The 26,944-nt window shown below is 46.1% G+C and overlaps 1 protein-coding gene across 1 annotated transcript in view; it reads left to right on the top strand.

The window, feature by feature from the left end:
* ULK1 (unc-51 like autophagy activating kinase 1) overlaps nt 1-26,944 on the top strand; it is a gene marked incomplete at its 5' end in the record, with an annotated part of 61,990 nt that overhangs the window by 19,661 nt on the left and 15,385 nt on the right. The window contains 9 exon segments of the mRNA XM_010161475.1: nt 373-431; nt 4,303-4,385; nt 8,943-8,993; nt 15,409-15,497; nt 17,508-17,673; nt 18,619-18,679; nt 19,003-19,092; nt 23,074-23,199; nt 26,649-26,800. Coding sequence (XP_010159777.1) covers nt 373-431; nt 4,303-4,385; nt 8,943-8,993; nt 15,409-15,497; nt 17,508-17,673; nt 18,619-18,679; nt 19,003-19,092; nt 23,074-23,199; nt 26,649-26,800 — 877 coding nt within the window.

Here is a 26,944-nt window from a genome sequence, read left to right as displayed (position 1 = left end):
ATGTTCTCAGCAGGAGCTGCCATTCATCATTTGGGACTCCTCACATCTGCAATTATTTAACCTCCTGGGTGAGGCTATTAGGCCAGCTCAGACCTGAACATCAGAGCCCATTGCAATGAAACTCAGCCCTGGGAAGTGGAGAGCAGGACGGAACCAGGTCAGGGACAAAAAGCAGGCTGAAATTCTGTGTTTTCACTCTGGCACAGTGCTGGCTTTTCAGTCTAAAGCAAGCTGCAGGTTCTCATTGCCTGTGCTGGTTCAGCAATTGAAAAGTGCCTCTCTGCTCTTCAAATGTAACTGTGAAATGGAAATGCTAATCCCCTTCCTTCGTTGTCAACTGCTTCATGCACTGGTTTTCTTTCTTCTCTGCAGGCCAGCAGCCCACAGGATCTTCGTCTTTTCTATGAGAAAAACAAGATGCTGATGCCGAAGTAAGCATTTTTCCAGTGTTGCTGTTCGCATGCGCTTGTTTACTCTGTATTTACACCTGTCCTCGCATGCTCCTGGCTTGTCACTCAGGGAGGTGACTGAAATATTTGGCCACCTGCCTTCCCTCGTTTCTCAAACCAACAGTGATACGGCCCAGAGAAAGACAGCAGCGGTTTGCCAGACTTGGTGTTCTCTCTTTCCACAATACTAGTCCTCTCCTACATTGCAAAAATTCAGGATCATTAGTGATTTCGAGCCAGCTAGTGGTCCTGTCCCCACATACCGTGTCCCTGAGGCTGGGAGCCTTGGAAAGAAATCATGGCAGTTCTTGAATCATGCAAGCAGCCAAACTCTGGTCTCTCCTGTAACCTGCCATACCTGACTGCAGATCACATTCCCATTTCTCACGTGTCAGGACAGCAACTGCTTGTGTCCATCCTGCTAATAGGAGGAAATACTAAACCTCGATGGAAACGGGCACTGCTGCAGTTTCCAAGGGGAAGATGACTGCTTTCGTCCCACTGGGGTGTATGTTACCTAGCGAAGAATCTAGCTGCCATCCGGCGCTGTGATTTGTCAGTGTATTTTGGTTTTGTCACTGGGGTCTTTCCTTTTGATCTCTGAGCTCTTAGAGCAGGCATGAGGTTCTGCTTTTAAAACCTCAGCCTGGTGTAGAGACAGGGGTATCGTTCTGAATCTGTATATCAAAGTTGGAAAGTCTTTTAGCCAAGAAAGTGAGTTTCCATTTGGCAGAGCTGCTAATGCAGCCACATATGCAGGAAGTGCGTTGAGTCACTGTATGTGGATTTTTTTTTTCCCCCCTTATCAGTTTAGACAGCTCTGAGAGATAGCGGAAGGAACTGTCAAGAAGCTAGAGCTCTTATCAGTGACTTGTGCTATGCATTTAATTTCCCTTTGAGTACTTCCTTGTTTGATTTGAGGAGGCGGGGCAAATTTCTATCAGGGTTTGGGGCATCTGCATGCTCTTCTGGTTTGAACCAGAGGGTGTGATGGAGTGAAACACCCAAACAGGACAATTCAAAGCTAAACCACTGATGGCATAGTTGGAGCCAAGTGGTCTGTGCGAGCAGAAAGTAGAGCTCCTGTTTCCCCTACACAGCCTAAAACATGGCTGCTCACCGTTGAGGTAGTCCCTCTTAGGAAGAGAGAAATTAAGGCCCACAATTAATAAGCTTCATGTTGATCATGCTGCCCTGCTGCCATTTTGGCTCTTGGTGGGTGCAGTAGAGGTGGGGGGAGAAATGAAACTGCTGTAAGAGGAGGGCATGCCTGAGCTTGTAGGGATTAGTCCTTGTCCTTTCTTGTTAGTCCTTTATGCACTCTGCATTTACCATTTTCACTTATCTCCAATTTTTAACTACCCAATTCCTCCAAAAATTAGATCCAAGCCCACCACAGAAGTCTGATCCAAAGTGGCCTTTGTGTAAATGCTGATTCCCTGCTTTCCAAAGCCAGTTTGCCTCTTTAACATGAGGTGCAATCTGTGCTATTTCCTGAGTAAACATGAATAAACTGCCACCACCAGCCCTGCCAACACAGGACAAAACCACTCCAGAGACCTCCTTGTCAGACTGCAGCAGTGCCAGGATTTGGTTTCATTCTCCTGGGGGCTAGGCAAGCTGGCACCCACCTCCCCAGCATCACTATGGAAAGTGCCATGTTTTGGCTTGGGGAGCAGGGGGGGGAAGAAAAGCTCATTAAATGCTCAGCATTGGTCTCTGCCTGCTGGGCTGGTGCTGTTGCTGGCAGGTGAAATGCCATTCTGAGGTGGGGAGCCCATGTCAGTAGGAGAAAGCCAAAAGGCCTCCCAGTTTTAATAGTGCTGATCTAAATAGCTAACACTCCTTGTGCTGATTTGCATGGCAAAGTATATTCTAGATCGTGGGGGGAAGGAGGCAGTTGTGTTATGTTTAAAAAAGATGGCCTTGGAAAATAATACTGTAGGGTAGCACAGCAAAGCTTGACATTTTAGACATGAGAGATGAGAGGAGGCAGACTGTTAATGTGCATCATCCTCAGTCTGTGTTGTGACATCTGAAGTCTACTACTTGACCTTCCTGGTTTTTGGCATTAAAACCATACAAAAGCTAAAGCTGTTGCTGGGAAATGGACTCATTTTGGATGAGAGCTTTATGTGTCATGGATAAATAAATGATGATAACAGTGGAGGACTGCAGGTCTCCAGCACTAATGTATTTTTCAGGAGACCCTGCTAGCAGTGCGATCTTGGGTTATTCCGTTACACAGTGTACTTCTAAGGCACACCTTTTTTTGAAGAGAGGGTGGGGTTTTTTGGCTCAAACGGAGGCTCACTTTAACTGCATCCCTTCTGGAGTCCTGGTGGCCTCTTCCTTTGCCCTGGGAAGGTGCACAAAACCATTCTAGTGTCTGGGATGGCAAAGCAGCTCTTGCAGTACAAACAAGGATGAGGGATGCTTGCCATCATTCTCTGTTCTAGGAATTGCAGATTCAGATTCCTGTGCCAGCGAGGCCTAGAGCTTCACAGAAAAATAACTGGGTACTACTGAAACCTATAAATACACACCTTGCCTCCCATCTCTTGTTTCACTGAACAAGGCTGTTAGTGCTAGCTAGCACCTTTTTCCCTCCCCCACTATTTTCATCCCAGCTTCTTTTTCACCCTGTTTGGCAGAGGTAGAGGAGCAGGAAGGGTTCCTTCTCCCATCATCAGTCCTGCTTGGCATCAGGGCAGTGAGTGATGCCAGCCCAGCGAAGTGGAGCCCTGCCGGGGCGAGCCATGTGCTGTGCTACCAAGCAGGCTGGGGCTCCACGCGGCTAAAATTACTGTGCTGAGCACATGTGCCATGACCTCAGCTGACCCGCTAATGGGGAGAGAGGAAAGCCTCGCAGACCGTGGGAGCCATGCTGGGCACAGCCATGATAAACAGAGTCAATACTGAAGGGAGTTGGAGCCACCTATGCTTAATTTGGAGAGCTCTGCTCTGGCTGCAGACAGGGCCTGGCTGCTACAGCCCCTGACAGCACTTCTGGTCATGGAGGAAAGTCAGCATAGCTGCATCCACTTATGCAATAGCTGAACTCTGCTTTCTCTGCCTTAATCCCTTCATTTATTCCCTGCTTCTTGAAATCTGTTGGGGTTGTGAAGAGCTGCTCTGGCCTCTTCCCCATCTGCTTGAGGGGTGAGGAAGAGCACAATGAGTTATTAGCTCTTCTGTGCTGCAAAACAGCTACTAGAAAGAATATTTTCTTCCCTGCTATACTGAAAAGTAGGGTAAAAGCTGCACTAATTTAGCTTGCTCGGGTGGCAGTTGTCCATATCTTCGTGGCCTTTGATTAATAAATGATCTGTATCGAGGAAGCAAATAGACAAGGGTTACTTGCTAGTTTTCCATAAGCTGCCTCGAAAAAGAAATGCCTTAATAAACCAGTAGTAATTGGTGATACATTTCACTGCCAGTATCCTAATTGGAAGCTTCCCCTTGGTAACTGCTTCATTTTAATGACCTCCCTATTCCCATTAGGCCAAGTAGAAGAGATTTTATTTATCATGTGCAAAATATTGTACGTTGAATGGACTTAGCTGAGACCCAGAGGGATGACATTGGCCCACTGTGAAAGGGTCTGCAGGTGCTGATGGGAGAGGCCACTAAAGCTGGATTAGCTGTAGCCTTAACAATGACAGTGGGGAGTAAAAGCCAAACAGCAATGCAAATACGGATGTTCCTGTTCAGCGCCTCTCCAGTAGCTCTTATGTTCCTAGCCCAGCAGGCACAAAGTGAGTTTGCATTTGCAGGTTGCCTTCCTGAATATGTAAAAGCAGTTTAAGTAGACTGTATGCCTCTCTTATTTTGCTTTTGTTTTCAATCCTAGCATCCCTAGGGAGACATCAAGCCACCTGAGGCAGCTGCTGCTGGGCCTCTTGCAGCGTAATCATAAGGACCGTATGGACTTTGGTAAGAACTCCTCCCAGTTTTAATTCTTGCTGCCTGTCTGTGTCATCTTTTGTGCCATGGCCGTGCACAAACCTCTGTACTTTTGGCTGGTGCTAGGAGAACCATCCACATGCTTTGGTTTCACCTGTGCCTGGAAGATCACATAACCTTGGGTATTTTAGTATGTGCTGGAAAGGTCAGCGCCCATTCCAGTATGGTTTTGCAAAGTCAGAGATCTGGCACATCTTCAGCAAATGTTTTACGTACATTCCCCCTCCTGGCTTCTGCTTTTATGGTCTCTCTGAACCTCTGTTGCATTGTGTGCTACTATGTGAAATGTGTTGTCTTGTGCATCTGTGTTCTTTATCTGGCAGAGTTCCTTCCCAAAGCTGCAAGCTGTGCCCATTTAATGAGCAATTCAGTCAATACCATCCCTTTCTTAGGGTCTGTAGTGATCTGAGTGCTTGCAGACCCTTCCCCCCCTTCTCCAGGTTTCTGTGGAAGGATGCCTTGGTTCTCATCAAGGCTCAAGTTGGTAGTCTCTTGGCCTGTCCCTGTGGACCTGTGTCTCAGTCTCCTGACTTGGCTGGCAAGAAGATTTCTTTCTTTTTTTTTTTTTGTCTTAATTCCTTCTAAACTGAGAACAATCATGATGTGCCAGGCAGTTCTGGGTTTGGCAGCATTGTCCAGATGTGTAGCCGAGCCAAAAGCTCTGAAGAACCTCTCGTGAGGCCATGCCCTAGATGGAAACAGACAGTGATGAAACCTTTCCTGGAGCCTCCAAAAGGACCAGGTCGTCTAGAGGCCACTCTGTGGTCTTTTATTTTTCTTCCCTACCTCTCCCTTTCCCTTGAGCAGAGATAGCCTAGGCCTGTCTTGGGTAAAAGTCGTGATGTGTGAATTCTCTCTCTCACCAAGGAGAGACACAACAAGTGGCCCTGGTGGTGTCTCTGAGCGCAGAGGAGAACAGCAGGGCGAAGCTTTGCTTCCACAGGCCAGTGCTGCTGGTGGAAAGAGTAACTTTGCCCCTCAGCCTCTGTATTTGAATAAGGTTTGGTGCTGGGCAAGCCTATTTAAGTAGTTTTCCTGAAACAAGGCTGGAGGGCTAAAGCCCTCTGATTTGTGTTAAGTATCAGGTGGGAGTATTACAGCAAGTCACAGAGCTTTCTGCTTTTTGCACGGACATCATCTTTTTAACCTGAAAATAGTGTGCTGCTGTGTGTTTTCAGGATACTGCTTTTTAGTCAAACTTGAGGTAAAAGCATTTGATGTTTTTGTCTTTTCTGTTGGTTTTCTGTTGCTTGTTTGTTGCTTATCTGCTCAGGTGGATTGTTTCCTGCTGGGCAACATATGCTACTTGATGAAGAGAAATTGTTTTGCAGCCTCTGTTATTCTTTTGGATTAGAGATGCTGGGAAAGCCTTTCTGGGGACAGTGCCACCTGGGCGAAGCGAGTGTGTGGATTAACCAAGGCTGATCACATTATCCAGTGCTGAACTGGTTACTAGCATGCAGAAGCAGGAAAAGCAGCCTTTTGAAAAAGGAGTTGTTGAAGCTACTGACAGACTGACTTGAATGTCAGCACCTCTCAGTATTGTTCCCTGCAGATCTGTCTGGGCTTTGGATATCTACCTCTTCTATCATGTTGTGAATTTCAAAAGAAAATATCTTTGAGGTTCCTGTTTCCCTGCTGTTAGAAATTGAGTCTGGTAAACCCTTTTAAGCCCCCCTGTAAGCTGTTTTTGTGCCTCTTGGGAGTAGACTGCATGAGTCAGTGTCTAACACTTGGAAATCTGAGATAATATACTTTGATTTCATTTAGGACAACAGTTCCAGCACATCTTGCTGCACTGAGGTTATTGCCTGCCCTTAATAACATGTGGGAACCTTTTCTCTAGAAATTGGCATGTCCTTGTAAGATGTAATTGGTTCTCGGGGAGGGTTTGTGAATATATTGTATACAGAAGCCTATAGTTGAGATGTTCTTTGTGCTTTATAGAAGGCAGATCTCAATGGTTTTCTGGCATCCCATGTCACATTATAGTATCTCCTGTGGGATGAGAGGAAAGCAAGCACCAGAGCAGTGATTTACCAATACACTTCAGCATCCAGTTATATTGTCTCATCCACCCCTGCCTGCTCTCCTCTGACTCTTTACAAATCTGCTGAGGCATCTGAGATTCCCCCCTGCTTGTGATACAACTGTTTTCCTTTCCTGCTGGTGCTGGGTCTTCTGCCTCAATGTGTTCCTGAGAGCTTGGAAATGCTCTGACCTACACCTCCTGAATGGAACCTTCTTCCTTTCCTGAGTGTCAACTCAGGAGACCTCCAGAAGATGCCTCTTGCCAAAACAGTAGCAATACTTAAATGAGAGCACTTTCCTGTGCCCAGCTATTGTCATGTTTTCAGTGGCTGTATGTGGCCAACTGTGCACAAACTGAATGTCAAATGGCTCTAGATCCTGTCCAAAGCAGATCTCCCACTTCACTCACATGGCTCCCAGCAGGCAGGTGCTTTGTCCTGCTACTGGCAAACTCACTGTAGGCTGCTCTCTTCACCTACAGTACCTATAAAAGGTATACTTAGGCTGGTGGTTGGTGCCCTTTTTCACTGCTCCATTGCCCTCCTGTGCTTTGTAAGGCAAAGGAAGATTCATGCATTGAGCTGGTTGAGGGATGATTCCTGAGCCACCGTCCCCAAAAGAGCAGGGTGTCCTACTGCTTTTTGTTCCCTAAGGCCCTGTGTACTCTGCCAGTAGGTGTGTGCAATGCCCTCCATCTAGCTCCCCTAGATCCTAGTTGATTCACACAACAGCAACACATACACAAGTAAACAAAGTTTCAAGCTTATCTCAGTTGCCATTCTGCCAGGACCTGATGGTCTTTGCCATCTCAAGATTATCTAGAGGAAGGCCAGGAGGGGTTTAATTTGCAAGTTCCCTGCTGATGGTTACAAGCAGGGTTGTTAAATTTGGCTTTGCAAGCACAGCTAATAAGTAGTTTGGAGGAATAAGGGAGAAAAGTGAACAAACATCATTTCCACCTGCTCAGTTGAATCAGCTGAGCTGAGGGATGGAACCCCCCAGGTGAGCAGGCTGAAGCAGCAGGAAGCTCCCACAGCTGAGCAGCTCCTGGCAGGATAAGGGATAGTCTCCATCCACCAGCAGATCTAATTTTTGAGATTGCAGCTTTCCCTGCCAGAAATTTTCATCGCTTCTGTTGTGCTGAGCTCCAGACCCATGTGCCCTGGCTGCAGGACCATGGCAAGGAGGGGCTGGAGAGAGGGGGATTGTTTAAGTTTCAGAAGCAGACAAACAAAAATCCCAGTTGCTACTTTCTGGAAAGCTCACTGGCCAAAGAGGAGCTGTTTACAGAGAACAAGAGTTTGTAAACCTTGGGTGTTGCAACAGGAAATCCATGCTGGGAAAACAAGTTGAACTGCCTGCAGTTAGCCAAATAATCCGTGTTGATCCATGACTAACGCTGCTGAAAGGCTGAGCTGCTGATGGCGATAGGAGAGGACTGACATAGAGCTGCAGTGGGTCGGAGATGGAGGAGGACAGGCAGACATGCAGAGGGTCTCCAGCAAGTCAGGACAGAAGCTTTGCTTGGCCTGGATCTGTAGAATATCTTCCTGTAACGAGTGAAGAAAGTTGTGGTTCTGTCTGGTGTGAAAGGAAGAGAGTTCTAGGCTGAAAATGCATTTCTGCCTTCATTGCACGATGGGTTTGGGTCTGTGTGTGATGAAAGATCGCTCAGTGGAAGTACTTTCAGCCACCATTCTTCTTCTGTGGAATGAGTGGCAGTGCAGTGTGATAAACATAGCTCCCCTGGGTCCCTTCAATTAGGATGACTGATCCTGGTCAGCCAGAGACTTTGTATTTAGTGCTACTTTGCACCTTAGGATTTCCCTCTCCTTCCCGATAGGCGCCTGCGATGCGCACACACAGATGTGGCCATGCCACATCTCGACACGGTCACACTATCTGGCCCTCAAGAACTGGTGCCTGTTCCTACAAGTGCAAGAGCCGTTGCAAGGCAGAGAAGCATCAACAATTTAATGTATTCTCCCTGGCAGCCCAGGGTTGTAGCTTGCAGCGAAACCTTTGAGTTCTTTAATGCCCTGTGAGGAAAGAAAGTCCGTTAGTACTGGTGGTGAGTCCCAGGGTGCAAACCCACATGTCCTTTGGCCGTGCTTTTGGCGAAGATTTTTTTTTTTTTAATCCCTTCCATTTCTTCATTCATGTAACTACCTCAGCTGATTTCCCTTCTCTGCCTCCCCACAGCTCATTTTGCAGAGATGGCTGGTAGCACAGGAGACACTTATTTCGTTTTCATACTTAAATAGCAGTCCCTGGATCCAAATAATTTTCCATCCTTTTTTTTTTATGAGTAGGTCCAGCCCCCAGTCTGCATTCTTGACCACTACTGTACGCAGCCACTGACAGTCAGCTTCCATGGTTGACCAGACTGCGTGGAAAAATCACTGTAAAATACTGTAACTTGCTATGCTTTAGCTACTCTGTAAACTTCTTACAGTCATTTCCTTTCACTGAGTCATTGTTCTCTTTTATTTTCAGATGAATTTTTCCATCACCCGTTCTTGGATGCAAGTGCCTCTATGAAAAAATGTAAGTGTTGCATTTTTGATTACAGCTCATTTTGAACCATGGCATGACTTCCTTTGCTGCTAGTTCAAAAGGAAAGAAAGACTGCTTTATGTTTTCTTAGTTCATTCCTGTGTCGTGTCCAGACTTTGCCACCATCAAAATATATTAATTGTGCTGAGTTATCTTCAAAGGGATGATTAGGAGGCTATTTAGAAACCTAAAGTAGAAGTAAACGTAGCTTTGAAATGTATTCAGCGGCCCTGTGTGAAGTGCTTGGCCAGTGGGGATGCCTGTAGGTAAACAGGATTACGCACCGTGATCTTGCTTTTCATCCACATCTGCAGACCAGTTCAGGATAGTGAATGGTGGAAGCTGTCTCTCTTGTCCCTGCTTGCCTGGTGGTACCTTAGGTTGGCTGTGCAAACTGTCAGGCTTTGGTTACCAAATCTTGTTTCAGCATTTATCTCCAAATTCTTGATACATGTTGTTTTAGAAGGGTTCAGTTTGGGTGTTCTGTGAGAACTGTCTAAAACAAAGACACTTTCCATTGAAAATTATTTCTTTACTCTTTTGATTCAAAACTTGTGAAAATTTTCAACCACATACTATTATTCAGAAGTTTTGTTTTGGTGGAAAACCATTCAGAATTGCTTCTAGTATATGTGATATAATAGTCCTCTGGTCAAGAGACTTGGTTTAGGGAAACTGTGTATGGTTTTTGTCTTCTGGAAGGATCTTCCTGGGCTTTAATCTCCTGAGTAAATGATAGTCAAGAATTTTCATCAGTGACTGATTTGGGTGCCCAGTGCAAGGGCTGGAAGCTTTGGAGGAAGCATGGCCAATGCTTTCTGAACACAGAGCCCACCTTGGATATGTGCTGTGGGTGGATGCCCCTTGTCTGATGACCATGTCACTCCTGACAGTCTCTTGCTTCCCTGGCTCCAGAGCAAGACCTCTCAGTTGTTCCTGATGCAGATTTTAACTGTGCACTTAGGTGACCGTCCTGCGGGCAGGAAAAGACGCTTCTGGTTTAGGGGAGTTTGCAAGCCAGCCAAACCCCTCTCTCCGTCTGCGCCAGCAAGATGCGGGGTGAGCCCTGTAAAACAGGTGTGCTGTGCAGGCAGGAAGGCACTCTGCCCATGTAGGACTGCTCCTGAGCCAGCTCAGCTCTCGGCACTTGCTGTATCACCGCTGTGTGGGAAGAGTCCTGCAAAGTCTCATTCCCCTGCAAGCAGAGGACTCCCTCAGCACGTCCTTGCATCCCCACCAGCTCATCTCTTGCCTCCGGCAGTTCCACTGCTTCTCTGGCCAGTGGAACAGAAATCCCACTGCAAACAGGAGAGGGTTCTCCTGGCTTGGCCTCGGTTTCCACCTTCTGCACATTTGCTGTGCAGCAGCCAGAGGCACTGTTACGAGCAGGGGACTGTAGCTCAGCCTTTGCCCCCAGCTGCACCAAAGTTAATGGTGTGGGGTCAAGGCCCAGTAAAAAAAGGACCTTTACAGGCAGGTAAGGACTATATGAACTGCAGACCTCTCTGCTGCCCTGCTGGCCCACAGCTCCAGGCATATGTCCACAGCCTGGGGTCTTCTCCAGGCAGGAGAGACCACTACTGGCTTTGAAAAGATGAGGGGAGAAATATCTCCTCATTGCTGGCAGTCTTCAAGGTGGTGTGCACAGAAATCATCTGGTGGAGAAGATGGTTCGTGTAGTCTGCTGTGGTCTCTGCTGCCAGGTGGCAGTGATGGATGAAGAAAGACCTTGAAGTGCAGTGAAGAGCCTGGATGAGGCGGCTGCATGTGGGAATGGTGGTCCTTTTTGTTACTGAATATGAGAGAGAAGACCCAGTGCATCTCCAAAGCTCTGGGTTATGGTGATCTCAATAAGGGAAGCTCACACGAGATGTATGGAATGCTGCTTGACATCTGCACTGTTTTAGCTGAAGTAGGGGACTTAGCAAGGTTGCAGGTGCTTCCCTGGCTTTGCCTGAAGAACGAAGATGAGTCCAGAAGTCTGCTGTGCTACTTCATCTCAACATGCAGCTCAGCATCACGAGCACAGGAATTATGAAAGAGGAGAAGAGAGGTGGCTGCATCTGAATTGTGATGGTTGTGCTCAGACTGAATTAGAGTCCTCAGGGATGCTGTGGAGAACTAGGGGGAGGAAAAATGTGCCCTTGTGGGGTTTTTTTTCTCCTTAGGAGCTGATAATTGGGCTACCACTGACTTTGGTAGAAGCAGGACTAAGTCATTCCCATTTGAGTGTACATGTTTCTCTTAGGAGAGTTAGTTGGATGATCTGTACCAGCATCTTTGTGATGTTCCTGAGAAGCTCGTCCTCCCCACTACGGTTTTTGAGGGATGGTTGTTGTCTCCCTCCTCATCTCACTGCTTTAGTGAAGCAGGGACACAAGGCTGCTGCTATCCAGGCCATACCACAAAGCTGTTTGCCACAGACTTTAGCCTGGAGTGTGGGTTCAGGGCCTTGGGCTTTAACCAAAACATGTACTTTGGGTTTTGTTTGTTTATATTTTATTTTATACCATGGGGTTTGTACCTGTGACTAAGCATGTACTTTAGGTGTGTAAAAAAAATTTATTAATAAAGTTTTTAAAATGCTGTGTCTAGTCAGAATGTCTTCTGGCTGTAGCCAGGTCTGATCAGCATATGGTACGGGGCAGTGTTACAGTAATAATGCATGAGAAGGCATAATTAGGCACTTGGGCAAGTCTTCTCAGTAAACACATTGTAATTGGTACCCATGCAGAAGACTTTGGAGTTTTTTTTTACTCCTGCCTTTAATGAATGGTAAGGTGGTACCTCTTTGAGTTAAGAGAGCATGAAACGTGAGTGGTTATGGTTCAGAAGTGTTCTGGGATAGCTGTCTGGCTTACTTGACCTTTACCATCTTTGTAATCTTACTGTACATAAAATACGCAGGTAAAAACTAGCAAAAAATCACCGTGGCTTCTGCATGTAAAAGACTTTAATGGTGTAAATTTTTAAACTCTAAAAAGCAGCTTATTCCTTGGGCAAGTCCTTTGCACTCAAACCTATTGCCTTGTCAGAGACTGCAGTTAAACAACTTTTTGATGACTGGTTTTAATTCAGTCCAGATAATCACAAAAATGCATCTCTCCACTGTGTGTAAAACACAAATTCCAAATAAAGCTTTCGTATAAAAGCTTGAGGCTTGGATGTTTTTAGGGCAACCAAGTCCCTGGTAGGATGATCTGTCAGAAGTGATTTTTGGCAGGTGCAGGACCCAGTATCCAGATCTACCCAGCTGGGAGCACAGGCTTGCCTTTATGGCTTCCAGCGCTCTCCTTTTGAAACCAGTTGGCATTGGTTACGCAATGTCCAGGATGACTGTTTTGTTGCTGGAACACGTTGGAGAGGACAATTATGAAAACAGACTTATTTACATTACAATTACAATCCAGCAATTTCTGGATTTGGGTGGGGGCCTACAACTCATGTTAACGTTCCCTGCATTCAGACTTGAGCTGAAAACATGATGAGCCAAGTGTTTTTACCCTTTTTAATTTTTAAACTGGGAGTGCCAGGGTGTGTGGAGGAGATGGAAGCCAGCCTCTTGCTTTCAAGCTGTCCCTGTGCAACTGATGCTGGAAAACGCCCCAACAGGGATGGGGTGGTCAGAGGGGGTTTGTCAGAGCCAAACCTCATGGTTCTACAAGAATGAAAGTCTGGGTTTAGTGTCAGGATGTTTTGAGTTGGACCTCACAGCGTTACAGTGTGAATTTGGGGAGTTTGCAGGGTTTTAAATAAGAATATGATTAATAGCGGCTGTAGCTAGAGGTGCGCTTCATGCAGATAGTTTTGACTTCAGTTTCAGATGATAGTGGCAAAGTCTGCCTGCTTGTCTTCCTTCCTGGATTAATGGAAAGCTGTCCAAAGCAAACAGACAAAAATAGAAGAGCCAATTCTAACCAGGTTTAAATCAATAATAAACACAGAACCAAAATAGAGTGGAGGGGACCTTGAAAGAGAACTGAAATGACTCTTAACAAAAATACTAATTCCAGGAAAAATGAACAGTGATGCAAGGTTTGCAGTAGGCACGTGTGGGTAGAGTTCAGAAATGGCTTACCTTTTCTTAAAAGTGTCTTTCCATGATAGGAAAGTTAGGCTGTACAAGGGTAAATTGTTCTGTAACAGTTGGCAGGATAAAAATGGGGAGACTTCCTCCTCTTCACAGATTTCTAGTATTAAATGTATAGGGAAGGTACATGGGAGTGCTCTGCAGGCTCTATGGGCAGGCCATGGAGATCACAAGCAGCGTGCTGTAGGCAGGACAGAGCTCTGCATTTCCCAGGCAAGTTCTCAGGGCTCTGTGTGTGTTCCCTGAGCGTGGGTATGGGACCCAGCTGTGCTGGAGGAGTGCATGGGGTGCGGGTGGCATAGTGCTCCCTGCCAACCCCCTGACCAGCCCCTAGAACACCCATTGTCAGGGCTTCCTGCTCCTTTACTGGGGCCAGAGCAGTGTGTGTTAACAGCACAGTCCATCGAGGACACAAACCCAAGTGTGGAAAAGTGACTAAAGAAAACCCTCTCTGAAAGCTTTGGAAAGACTGAATCCGTTATGGACCTGAGCATCAAAACGCTGGCAGGGTGAGCACTGCTGGTATGGTCCAGCACAAGACGGGGAAGCGTCTGTGTGTGTCGGCGCACACCAGCCCCACGCAGCCATCCTGCTGTCCCGTTGCACAAGTCCCAGGACTGCTGAATCCACCTCTATTTGCAGTACAACTTCAACTCTTTAGGAAAACACTCTGTTGCTTTTAGTGTTAGCCAAGGGCGGAGGGATCACTGTGACCCTGGTTAAGCTGTTACCGTGGTTCATTACTTATGTTAAAACATATATTTTAAACCTACACTTCTTTGGCTTCATTTTTCGTGTTAGATCTTGTTACATCTGTCAGATTGGGGAATTCAGCATCTGAGTGATTGCTCTCTTTTGGTCCAGTCATCCTTTAACCTTCTTTGATAGGCTACATGGGAAAACTTCTTGAAGCCTTTTATTAAAAGGCCTATTTTTCCTATTCTTTTATCATTAGAAAACTGTTTCAACAGTTAATTGCAGAGATGTACTTTAATTTTTCTAGCCAGTTGAATAGAGTAAGTACTTTGTAGTAGTAATGACGGAGGTAGTTTTACTTCAAACAGAAGCATTCTTCTTCCAGGTGTGATTAACCCTTCTTGTAGTAAGTATGGAGTTGTCAGCACAGATCCTGTAAAGGCAGAAATCTGATACAAGGTGCTGCTTCTCTGCCAGCACAATGGAAGAGAAGCGAAGCAAAGTGTTCCCCTGCTCACTTCAGAATTGCCTCCGGTCTCTCCCTCCAGTCATTCAAATACCAAAACGGTTGCAGAGTAAAAGCTGACTTTGCTGCCTTGAAGTGGGGATGTTCGGACTCTCCTGCAACTTTTGTTCTGTACAGTCTTGTACGGGTGGACTGTGGAATTTGAACCACTAAATACTTCAGAATCTGTTAAAGAGCCAGTGTTACCTTTGACTTATCTTCCTCAGCTGAGATGAGCTCTTCGAAGTTATTCACTAAACCTCACTTGCATAAGCCATTGGAATTAAATATTCTTTTCTCCTGTGATGCCTTAATTGTCTTTTCTGCCTGAAGGTCAATGCTAACTTGTCCTTTCAGGGTGAGCTTTATACTCCTGTGAGGATTGTGAAGTCCAGTTTAACGAAGAAGTGAATCAAATGAGCAGTTCTGATATTGAACAATAAAGCATAAAAGGAAGGGATGCAAGAACAGCCAGTGCTGTGGCACAATTTCTGTACAGAGATCAAATAAGCAAAACCTCTTTAACTTGCAGAAGTGACCACAGGAGAATGTGTTGAGCAGTGAACTATTTCCTTGTGGAAAGATTAATTCTGTGGGGTTTTTCGTAGCGTGTGGCCTGGGATGCCCAAGTGAGTGTTTGGGCAGCGAGCACACAGGGCTTGCACAGACCTCCCAGCATTTGGGGGGTGTGTGCTAAGCCACAAAGTCTGATGAGAAGGAGACTGTGAGGGTACGGTCTAGCTTCTAACCTCTGCCACGGACATGCCTCACTCTGTCCACTTTGCTGTTTCCCTTCGTTTCAAAGCAGCTCTGGGGACTCTTTAGGGCAGAAACTATCTTGTTACCTGTGTAGGTCAGGTGTTGAGAGGACAAGCTCTGAGACCTTCCACCCCAAGAGCTGTAACTGTGAAAAAGTGTGTGGAGGAGTGGATGGATGTGAATCGTGTAACTGGACAGAATGCTAATTTTACTTTTGTTCTCCTTTAATTGGCCATATCTGTTACATGATGGTACGTGAGATAAACCTGATGGGACAAGATGAAAAAGACCTTTTATTGCTGATTGGTCTTAGCTTGACAGCTTTTTTTTTTTTTTTTTTTAATGTCTGTTTCTAGCTGCTTCCGTGCCAATGCCTTCTTATCCCAGTTCAGGCTCCGGTAGTTCTTCCAGCAGCTCTTCTACTTCCCACCTGGCATCACCTCCTGTAAGTACAGCTCAGAGGATGCACTGTTTGTGTTAACGGTCTCCCTGCTTGCTGCTTCGAAGCAAGGTCTCTGCTTCTGCTGTCGTCTGGTGCAAGTCACTGCACACTTCAGTTCTGCCTGGGTTTGGTTCAGTGTCTTCTCCAGTCTGTTTTAGAGTTTGGATCCCAAAGGTTGTCTTTCTCTACATAAGAAATATTTCAATTTGCTGTTGCAAAAACATGGAAAGCTTTTATGAAAGAAGCTGGTATTAATGACACGAGCTTGTCTTGCCAGCGATGGAAAGCTCTGTGGAACCAAACAGCCGTTAATTCAAGGTATAGCACTGCTTACTTGACTGCAAGTTCTCCGTTTTCAAGCCAAGTCTCTGCAGCTTGACAGCGTATCCACCCTTCTTTGTAAGGTGACCAACCCTCCTCCTCTGACCACCATTCCCAGGCACCACAGAGGGACATTCAGCAAAGCTGTTTGCTCAGACCAGACCTGCCACAGGCCGGTGGTGTGAGAGATGATCTGAACTCACAGTTTGTCTCTATGGTTACCTGACACGATGAAACCTTTGATGAAACCTTTTCCTGGAGGGCAGAATATTAACTGACCAGTGAAGTGATATTCCTCCAGCTCACTGAACTGAAAGCTGGTTTTTGGAGACTCTTGGTGAAAGCTGCCTTTTGACTTTGAACTAAGGAATGGTGTGGTGTGATAGGAAGGGGAAGGGAGAAGTATTGAATTTTTTTCCTCCCTGGCTTTACTACTTTTTTGCTTTGTTCTCTGAGTTTCCCTGGGACAAAGCATCTCAACCTGGCGTGGGAGTGGCTGAGAGTCACTATCAGAAGTTGATGTAGGTGCTTACGATGTGGGCTGGACAGAGAGGAGAGGTCTACTCTCCCCTGAATATCACATAGCTGTATCCCTGAGAGCTTCTTCCCCCCTGCAGCCCGAAGTGGCTGAGTGGTTGGCTGAGACCACTTTACAGACTCGCTGCTAGACCAGGAGGGGGTCCCACCTTAGAAGTGTACTGCACCAGTCCTGCTTTGCAGTTTGAAGTTTTGCTGATGAAGGTATGCAGGCTCAGCGCATGACAAATGCCACCTCTGCAGGGCAAAGCTAGCAGATTGGGTGGAAAAGAGGGTTTTGACAGTGGGAAAATTCCTTCTGCTTGTATGTACTGCATGTACAGCGAGAGAGAGTCCCCACTGGTACAGCAGGAGAGTCTTTAGAGAGTGAATAAGGTATTAATAGGGCCCAAGTGAAAGCTGATTCAAGTCTCTCTCAGCCTAAAAATTCATTAGGATAAAGATTGCGATCTGCTCTGTGGGCAGTTCAGCTGTCTTAAAGCTTTCTTAAACCACCCGGCCTCTTCCATCTGTCTGCAGAACATGAGGATTGTGGGGCTATTCACCATTTGGCTGAAGCAAGCAGAAAAATGGGACTTTTTAGGATCTGTCCTGACTCTGATGGCTGTGAGGTGCTTATTGAATGCTTAGCCTCCTTCAGGCCTTCCTTTAACGCTTACCAGTACGACAGCAAAACAGTCTTGTCCTGAAAGTGCAGGGACACTTAGGTACGTGTTACCAAGCGCTGCCTTCTGCAAAAGCTGCAGAGACCAGGTGTTTAAGAACAAAACAAAACACCATAACCCAAAGGAACCACCAAAGGTGTCTCTGAAGCTCTTCTCTCTTTCACAGCCATACTAAACTGAGTTGGTAGAAAATGCGTGGTTGATCTAAAAAGCTTTAGCAGGGGGATGCAATACCTCAAGTAAATTTTTCTTATCTGGGGAGCATCAGACACGCTGGTAGTATGTTTTGTGTAACGAAAGATGCGCTGTTCTGACATGGACATAAAAGGCTGTTCTTTTCCAGTAAACTAAACAGCTGCTTCTGGCAAACTGTCAGCCCTGGTTTATCAGCAAAATGTTGTTTGTAGCCTTTTACAACTCAGTTTAAAGGATTGAGCAGAATGATGAAGTAGCTGTACTGAAGCCAGGGTTTGTTTTCTTCTTGAATTAGCAGTCCCTTGGAGAGATGCAGCAGCAGCTGCAGGAGAAGGCACTGGCATCTCCTACCCAGGATTCCCCTGGCTTTCTGCATGGATCTAAGGAATCTGCCGGAAGCAGCAGTAAGAACTCATCCTGTGACACAGATGACTTTGTTATGGTCCCAGCACAGTTCTCAAGTAAGCTGGTTTCTGGAAATGCAGACATTCTGAACAGAGGGAGATGGGGATGTTAAGGATAGTTACTAGAAAGTTGAGAGAGTGATGAAACTTGTCTGTTTTGACTGAATAATAAACATCTTGAATTTCATTTTAGCATCTCTGTGTGTTTATAGTTTGACAGCAATTGCTTGACAATATACATGTACATAGAGGCCAGGGCCCAGTTCAGCCACATGCCTAAGTATGTCTGTGCATGAGCCCGTCCTTATCCAGCAGAAGGATATTGTTCAACCTTGACCATGTGTATGATACTTTGATGAGCTGGAACTTGGTGATAAATGCTGTGATTCCTCCTTCTGCACTTGCACTACTTGTATTAAAACAGGAATTTGGAAGGGTGGAACTGGAACCTGTGAAAGGTCTCTGCTGTGCAATCCTTATGATAAGGAAGAGCTTGGTGTTGCTTGTATTTTTCCTTGGAACAGCAATGACACCAGTATATACTTGTCTTTTGCTAGCCATATTTGCAGTGTTCAGGTGTTTTGACAAAGGCACAAACACCCCAGTGTTGTGTAGCCAATCTGCCAGCTCATTTGGCTGCCCTGGGGTTTTGCTACTTAGGACATGGGTGTTTCAAACCTACGTGTGACATATACCACTCTCTTTTTACAAAGCAGCTGATTGCTGGCACCAAGTGGGTGTATACCTGTTGGCTCAAATGATGCTGTCAGGTTTTGGCTCCCTTACAGCCTACATTTTCCAAAACTTCAGGATATAAGGATAAGCAGCATTTACATCAGCTTCAGCCCCCATGTATTTGGCAAAACGCTGACTTCAGAGGCAGCTCAACAGGTCTTGGAGGAGCAGGGAATTCTGCCCAAAATCTCAATTGCTCTGAATATATAAAGATTTTAAAGAAAATAATCTCAAATTAATATTTTTCTGCACTTCCTTGTTCCTCAGGTGATCTAACTGCTGAGGCTGCAGGAGGGAAGCCAATCCAGGACAGTCTGATGTACAGCGGGTAAGAGCACTGAGGCAGCGGGAACTGTTTAGCCCTGGAGCATACTGTGCAGTAGCACCTTCGGGGTTCTGGTGGGTGGCAGGGACACTGTTGCTGAGTTAAATTCTGTTTCGGGGGTGACTGTTACCTGCCTGGGTCTGACACCTTCAGTTTGACCTGAACACCAGAGTGTATGTGGGACAGCATGACAGTCCCTGGGGCTCCTACGACTGGGCTCAGCAGAGGGTGCTGGGCTGATGCAGATCTGTTGCTGTGCTTTGGGGGGGAGGGGGCAGGATTGGTTCCCAGGCTCTAACAGCTGGGTGCCTTCTGTCATTCTTCAGGAGTTCTCTGGTGACTTCAGCAGGCTTGGAAAGCCAGGGAAGGACACCATCTCCTTCACCCCCATACAGCAGTTCTCCTAGTCCGTCCAGGTAAGAAAGACTGTTCAGTGGTGACTATGCAACATTGATTAATTGAACACCAATTGACTTCCAGGAGAGGATTTTACAGATGCTGGTGTGCTGGGCAAGAGCCACATCTCTCCTATAATTAAAGGGTACCCAGGAGAAACTCCCCAGCCTTGGGCACTTACCAGTCCCAACTACAGGGCCTGTCTCTCCCTTTTCTGGCCCTTAGGAGAGAATGCAGTAGAGCTGGAATTAACTCTGTTCCCTGGGCGGGCAAGGATTATTCTCAAGTAGAAAGTAAATGTACCCCACTGGCATGTATGTGCTACTCATCCCCTCTGTGCTCAGCCTGCAGAGGCAGTGAGTATTCCAGGTACAGACCCTTGCTTCTGAATTCATGCAGTGAATTAGCACACAGCTTCAGCTGAGGCTGAACCTACTACAGGCTTGAATTACTGGGTAAGGGATAAGAGAGCAAAGGTGGAGGGGTGTTGCTCTTCTCCCCTTGCTGTTGAAGGACAGATCAGGGCCTGCTTACTTGTTTGTAGTTTGCTTGAAGCTCTGAACATCTCCTTGTACTGTGTCTGTATGACGTAATGCTGCTACATGGGCCTTGTTTAGTAATAGGGGAGGCAGGAGTAGGGGTAACAAGTGCACACAGGTGTGGTCATGGGCTCAGTTCTAACTAAACCGGTTGCTATAAACTCAGCTTTAGGCTCTAGAAACACCGTAGGTGACAGCTGCCCAGCGCTGCCACTGCCTCCAGACGCATCTGTGTTCAGAAGACGTCAATGGTCTGTGGAAGGTGATCCCATTGACTCTAGAGCTTGAAGCTTCAGGGTACGTGCTTAGCGTACAGGGAGCTGGTGGCATTGCTTCCCATTTCATTCCTGCCTCCTGGAGAAGCAGGACAGCTTTCATCTTCTATTCTGTCAGTATGGCACCTGTTGGGGGAGGAGAGTTGAAGGGGATTTCACACTGGGAGGTGGATGACCTTAAAATCTTTCTTAAGGAGACAGTGTAGTCCCAGGCTATGTGTTGAACACGCTCTTTATGCAAACAAAGTCCAGAAGATGACAAAACATAGCCTCAAAGCATATACATTTAAAGAAGAAAACTATAGCTCAAAGCCTTGCTGACCGTGATCAGATTAATTGGCAAGCACGTACCACAGTGTGGAGTTTAATTGCATGAGGCTTCTTATGCCATCGCCTGCTAAGCTTTTTAACAGCTTATTCCTTAACTGATTCCTTTGCGTTCTGGGGATCAGTCTTTATTAAAGGATTTGGCCTTGTTTCTGGACAGCATTGAGTGAGAATTCATGGAATTTCACTACAAATGCTGCCTACTGTTCACCGTCTTCGCCAAACTGGCCTCATCATATTTAACTGGATCACAAGGTAGCAAGTCAACCCTGACAGCAAAGCTAAACACATTTCTGCCCTCCCTGCCTTTCCTACTCATTCCCAGCAGCTTCTGTGGAGCAGATGCCAAACTGTCCAGTACTACTTCCCACTTGTCTACCTGCTTTGAAGAAATACTGTCACGTTACTTCCTACCCTGTCCAGGATGGAGAATTAAGACAGAAATGATGAAAGATCGCAGCAGTCACTCCGAATCCAGAGTGTAAAGCGTGATCTTTGATCTGTCCCCTGCAAGTGCTTTGAACTGGTGCCACCCAGCTGTGTCCTTCGCTGCAGATGTGACGAGGCCCGTTCATTCAGCACTCTGCTTCACTGGCACAGGAGACTCCTGGTTTTCTCTCCCTCTCTTTCCTCACTCGCAAGCAGCAGTTCTCCCTTTCGTGGGTGGCTCTAGGCTCGCAAGCAGTGCTGGATGCAGTCCAACTAGGACAGAAAGCAAAGGCTATTTTAGAGTGGCCAGCAGCGCGTTTTCCTCGGGCTATCACGGTACGCTCTAGAGCAGCTCTCCTTGTTACCTAAGCTTAAGGACTAGGCAGAGTTAAAATATGCTGACAGTTCATCTTTTTCTTTCTTTTTTTAAACACTTTCTTGTTGAAAATGCTTAATAAGTCTAATGAAAGGTACTTTCTTGGATGTATCCCACAGCAGTGGATTTAATACCATTTTCAAAGAGCTTTTAATTACTGCCAAGTAATTAAACTCCCTGTCCTTGCTTTATCTCTTGGTCTTTGCAAATTTATGGTCAATTGTGTTCTTCGACACTTGAGGCCAATTAGCAGGTTTGGTATGTCAGCTCGCTTGGATCCTTTCTTTTGCAACTTGTACCTTGTGGAGAAACCTGGCTCCTATAAGGACGTGATATAACTCCTGGGGAGAGGGAGCATCCTTTCACCTGAGAATCCTCCAAAGGATTCCGACCAGATGGAAAAGATAGCATTTGAAATGTGTGTTGAAAGTCAGGATAGGTACAAAGTTTGATATTAATGCTCAGATTTCTTGGTTAAAGCTCAGTTGGCTTAATGTCTGTGTGACACCATGTCTTACACCAATGGAGGGCAGAGACACCGAAGCCTCACCTTTCCGCCGAGCAATCAGAAACCTTGAATGCCTTTGTTATATTGTATGTCAATGAAGAGCCAAGGCTTCCATGTGCCTTTTAGAGACAAGCATCAGATTAAGAGTCTGTTCTCTTGGTGGAAGAAGTAAGAGCGCACAAGGAAGAATATATAGAACTTTAAAAATTAGTAGACATACGGAGAGAGGAGCAAAGAAATCTGAATCACTTTTTCATCTTTTGGCCTTGATGAAAGATCTCTTCCAGTTATTATATTGTGACAGAGGAATGTCTTCATGTGTACAGTCCTGGAGGTCAGCTTTGTTCAACACTGTCATTGTAAACCACAGAGTACTACTGACCTTCCCTAAAAAATAAATTCTGGTGATGGGAAGCTTATGTCACAAACTCTTCTTTCTTCCTCTGTGCACGTATGTATGTTCTTGCTGAATTAAGTTCCTGCTTTTATCTTATGGAAAACAATTCCACTCCAAGCGTTAGACCCAAAGAAGTGATGCTTCCTGCTTCTCGGGGGCAAACCCAGGCATGTGTCCTCAATTGACAAGGAAGACTACAGAAGCCTTCATTACTAAGAAGATCTTTCTGTAATTGTGCAACATCCCTGCAATTGGTGTTGGCAGTTGTAAATAGCATTTCCATGGCAATTAATCCTAGAATTCTGGAGCCTTTGGGAAAAGACTCTAGGCAGCTGCTTAGTTAAATGTGGTGCTTGCATGGGTTTTGTGTAGCATGGTTTGTGTGTAGCATGGTTTGTGTATAGTGTGGTGTACAGGCTAAGAGTAACAGGGGAAACTGTCACCCAGGGGAATAGATATCAGATGTGGGCTGATTAACCTGCTTGGAGGAACTAGAAAGATGTCTGATGTTTGCAGAATGGGCCTGTTCCATTTTGTGTGTGTTATTCTAGCTGACCTTGGCAGGAATATAGATACCAGCTCCTGTCCCCCAGATTTATTCTCTCCAGAGCTGCCTTCTTCAACCTGTAGTTAACTTGCAAATACACCACAAGTTTGTGCCCTCTTTGTGGTGTGCTGAGACTTTCACGGAGATGCCATTGCTGCAGCAGTGCCTCTGCATGAATCGGAAGCAGCCCTTGGCAGCAAAATCCTTGCTGGTGTCCTTTGTGAGCCACGACTGTTTAGTCGCTGTTTGATGATGTGCTCTTTGGCTGTGGATCTGAGCTGTTGGAAAGTAGGCCAGTTGTGGCCTGAAATAGCCGGGCTCCAATTTTCCTGGAGGGAGTGGTGCGCTTGGGTGTGTGTTCTAACTTCACTCCGTGGGTGGGAATCGTGCTGGAAGAAAGGTGGCTGTTTTCAGGAGACGTGTGATGCCACTTCCCTTTGATACGACTTTCAACTACCTCCCAGTACAAACCCACAGCCCAGAGCAGCCAAGGGGACACTCCCTCTGTACAGTTGCTGTTGTAGGAGGATAAACCCTCCAATTACCTGGCTGAAGGGCCACCCCTGACAAGAGGGTGTTTCTTTGTGTGTCTCCTTTCAACAGCCGGCCAGGGCAGTTTTCTAGCAGCAAGTACGGACACTCCGTGCCCATTCCGGTCCCAACGCAAATTCATAACTACCGGCGGATTGAGCAGAACCTGCAATCTCCCAATCAGTACGCCTCTCCGCGGTAAGTGCTGGGGCTGGGAGGAGGGTAATGCCAGTGCAGGGGCTGTAAAGCTTTACACTTTGTTCTCTGCACCTCTAAAAATGTTGCTGTGTGGTGGACTCTCCCCCTTGCTGTGGGGAGCTGGTGTGTGTGTGTGTTATGTGGTAACGTAGTGCTGGGATATTTCTGTGACGGTGTTGAGATTTATTTGTTGCCACGTACTGTAAATTTTGTCTGTGTGCCTGTATGTGAGACAGCTCCTGTCATCTTTCAGTACAGGCTGAGCCCCTTTGAGTCTGACAGCTTTTTCCATGCCAGCTATGAGTTGGGTGTCCAAGCAGAGAGAATCAACCATCTGGTACATGCCTTTATAAAAGGAAAAAGTTGAGATACATAACTAAAATGGATGGGGCTGCAGAACTTACCTGACTTTACCTTAATTGGTTCCTGTAGCCAGTCACACCATAGATGATGTGTCTTACACGAGTTGCATATTAACGTGGTTATGCAGCCAGGGCTGATTAAGTCATGAGCCATTTATGCCCATGAGGCAGACCATGTTTTCTGAAGGCTGTCAGGAAAACCCGGATGCCAGCCTTCAGCTGCACAGCTTACCACCTGAGTCCAGTGGTCATGCCTTGAACATCCAAGGCACACAGGGCTTCTGTCTCTTCTCACGTGTAATTTCTGGTCCTGACAGGTTTGAACTCTGGGTTGACAGTGGTTGCCTACGTCGTAGACTGGTTGGAAGGACACTCGTACAGATCTTAGAGTTTGTACATCAGAGCATTAGAACAGAAGTGTTGTGTCTTTCTTTGAATGAGTTGCTTTGGTATCTGGAATAGTTAAAATTAGATTCAGAAGTAGGATAATAGCTGTGTCAGCCTAAGTTTGGGTTTCAGCCAGCCTAATTCAGAGTAAGACTTATTCCAAGGGAACCCAGAAGTAGAGACACAATATGTTGATATAATCAGAGATCATCAGAGAGATTGTTATGTGGCAGTGTTACTGTAATACTATTTTATGTTCATTTCTTCAAGTGTGTGGCAGGTTTTGTGGTAAGCTCCTTCCTATTTCCTACGTGTCTGGTATTTTTTACAGCAGGACTTGAGGATCCTGTTAGTGTTGGAACTCTCAGGAGCATCGTGTTATCCATGTGGTGTATAAAGGGAATGCTCAGGAGAAGGTGCACCCGGGCACACCCTGCCTACCCCAGACCTGGCGACAGGCTGCTGAGCTCAGGTTCACAGCCTGCAGCTACCGGTTGGGGATCATACTGGCATGTTTTGCTCCCTTTAGTCATCGCTGTGTAACGATGAGATTAGCATCGTCCCTGCAGAGGAACTTGAGGAATGGACGCAATCAGATGATTCACGCTCTGCTTTTAGCATCTTCTCAAAATCTCTGGCGTCATGGCTTTTTTCTGCCCCAGGAGGCCATATTTATCTCTCACCATCACTTCCTCTAATCAGCAAATTCAGCAGACACCCTTCAGGAATGGAGGGAAGGCTTTTCTTCAAGCATTTAGTATGTGATACCACTTTTCCATCAGGTCTATCAAACAGGCCGTTCTAGCCAAGTGCCTCGTCACGCTTGCCAAGTCATTTGACTGCAAACTTGGACGTACTGTCTTGTTTCTGAAGAATCCGCCGCTGTCACCTGACCGGCTGGTGTGTGCCTGCGTAACGTAGCCTGTTTGTGGTAGATACGTTGCTTGTTGAGGTGGTAATTATGTGTGCGTGCTTTTGGCCACATCACCTGTCCTGCCCGTCTGCTTGCTTGCTTATCCCGTGTCTCGTAGGGTGGCATTTGACATTCCATGTCTTTCAGCAGCAGCAGTCAGCTGGTGTTTTGTCCTGCACGTTCCTGGTGGATAACATTCAGCCTTCTGGATGGCTTATATTCTGGAGAGTTAAAAACACGGGGGAGCAATACTTTCTGCCGCTGAAAGGCTAGGTGTCTTTTCACCTTGCCAGGTGTCCATTTCCTTGTGTATTGATTTTGCTTCAGGGTCAGGCATCTGATGAGCGTTAAGCCTCTGAATCTGGAGCAACCTGAAGTGATTGGGAAGGGTAAAATCTTAAAGGATTTCCTTTTTTTTTTTTTTTATTTTTTTCCTTTCCCAACCATGTGAATATACCATGGATTTAATTGGCTGAGAAACGTAGTAACACACTGAAAGGAATTGAGTGGGGCTTGGTGGATCATATTCTTTCTATCTCAACTACTGAAATAGTTTGGGTTTTTTTTTTGCTTTTTAAAAACGTATTTATTTTCTGAAACGTAGCATAAAGTAGAACATATGCCTAGCAGTGTTGTTAAGTAGATATACTGACACTTCATGAGGATGGCTTTGCCATTCCTGGGTAATGTAGCTAGCCCTGCTTGCACAGCTGAAACCCACACGCTCTTCTTCCTTCTGTTCAGATACGTATGGACAGCTTTGTGCAGCGTCACTTGGAAGGGAGGCAGGATACCTTGATGATAGCATCTTTCAGTGGCTTCAGTACAGAGGGGTTTTTCAGCATATTCAGTAATTTCTGTCCAGAAAATAGCCTATTGGGCAAGACTTGGTCTTTTAACAAGTGAAAAGATGTTTCCAAATTGAGAGTAGAATGAAGGATTTGATGAAAAGACTGGTTTCTCATGTCAGGGTGTGTAACGGGAATCTTGGCGAAGGAGCCTGCAGGGGCAGAATGGCATTTCAATAGATAGACTTTAGGTTGTGTGTTCTTAACATGTGGTAAAAACGTTAAAATATGGAGAAATAATTAATTATTGCACAATATGCAATAATCCCAGCTCTCTCCAGAGTGTTGGTGTGGCTATACTTACTTTTCCCTAGTTTAGTTTCCTCTTTTGTTTCATTTTAGCAGCTGGGTCATACTTGAGGTTCCTGCTCATGTGGGCTGTACGAGTTAATTTTCATTCCCTAAGGTGAGGCTTCACAAGGAGTTACACGAACTTGAAGCCCAGGCGGTTCTGACTTCTGCATGGTACTGAACTGCCTCAGATCTGACAGCCACACTCAGCTCTGTGTTGCTCTGTAGCTTCTGATTTGAGTCAAAGCTGTGTTGCAGAGCAGTGCCCTTGGCACAGCTTACCTCCGCACTCACGGCACTCACGGAGCTTTCTACCTAAATGCCTGCTCTGACAAAAGAGTGAGTGGCTCAGCACAGGAGGGCCGCTCTAAAGCCCCCTCAGGGCATTCTGAAGAAGCTGCCTAAAATAAACACCATGGATGTGGCAAGATAGGAAACTCTTGTCTTGTTCAGGATTGATGTAGATGACTGAAAGCATCTAAAAGTAACTTCTGGAAAATGACAGGCTTTCCTGCTTTACAGCTAAGCTAATCTCATTCTTTCTTATAATTTGTTTAGCAAAATCGTGTGTGTGTGTGTGTGTACTTCTCCTTACTCTTCTGTACGGACATGTGGAGTAACCTGTGTGCTGCTGTTGTTTCCTCTAAGGTCTGGTACGGTCCGGAGGTCTAGCAGTACAAGTCCTCTTGGTTTTCCTAAAACTGGTGCTTCCCCTCCTTATCCTGGAGAGCATGGATCTGTGCCCAGCTCTAGAAAGCTCTCCTTCGGTGGTGCCAAGCCATTTATGCCATCACCACAAGGTAAGATGTCAACTGCCGTGTTGCTGCCCTAATAAAATTGCATGCCTTTTTCCTGTAAAGAGGGAGGTTACGACCAGCAGTAGCTGCCAGGTAATAGGGAATTCAGATTGTTGTATTCTCCCATGGCTCTGCTCAATAGATTAT

The sequence above is a fragment of the Eurypyga helias genome, unplaced genomic scaffold (assembly GCF_000690775.1).
Source record: "Eurypyga helias isolate BGI_N326 unplaced genomic scaffold, ASM69077v1 scaffold8741, whole genome shotgun sequence".
NCBI lineage: Eukaryota > Metazoa > Chordata > Aves > Eurypygiformes > Eurypygidae > Eurypyga > Eurypyga helias.
Note: the sequence above shows the minus strand (reverse complement) of the source record. Positions and strands in the feature narration are given on the sequence as shown.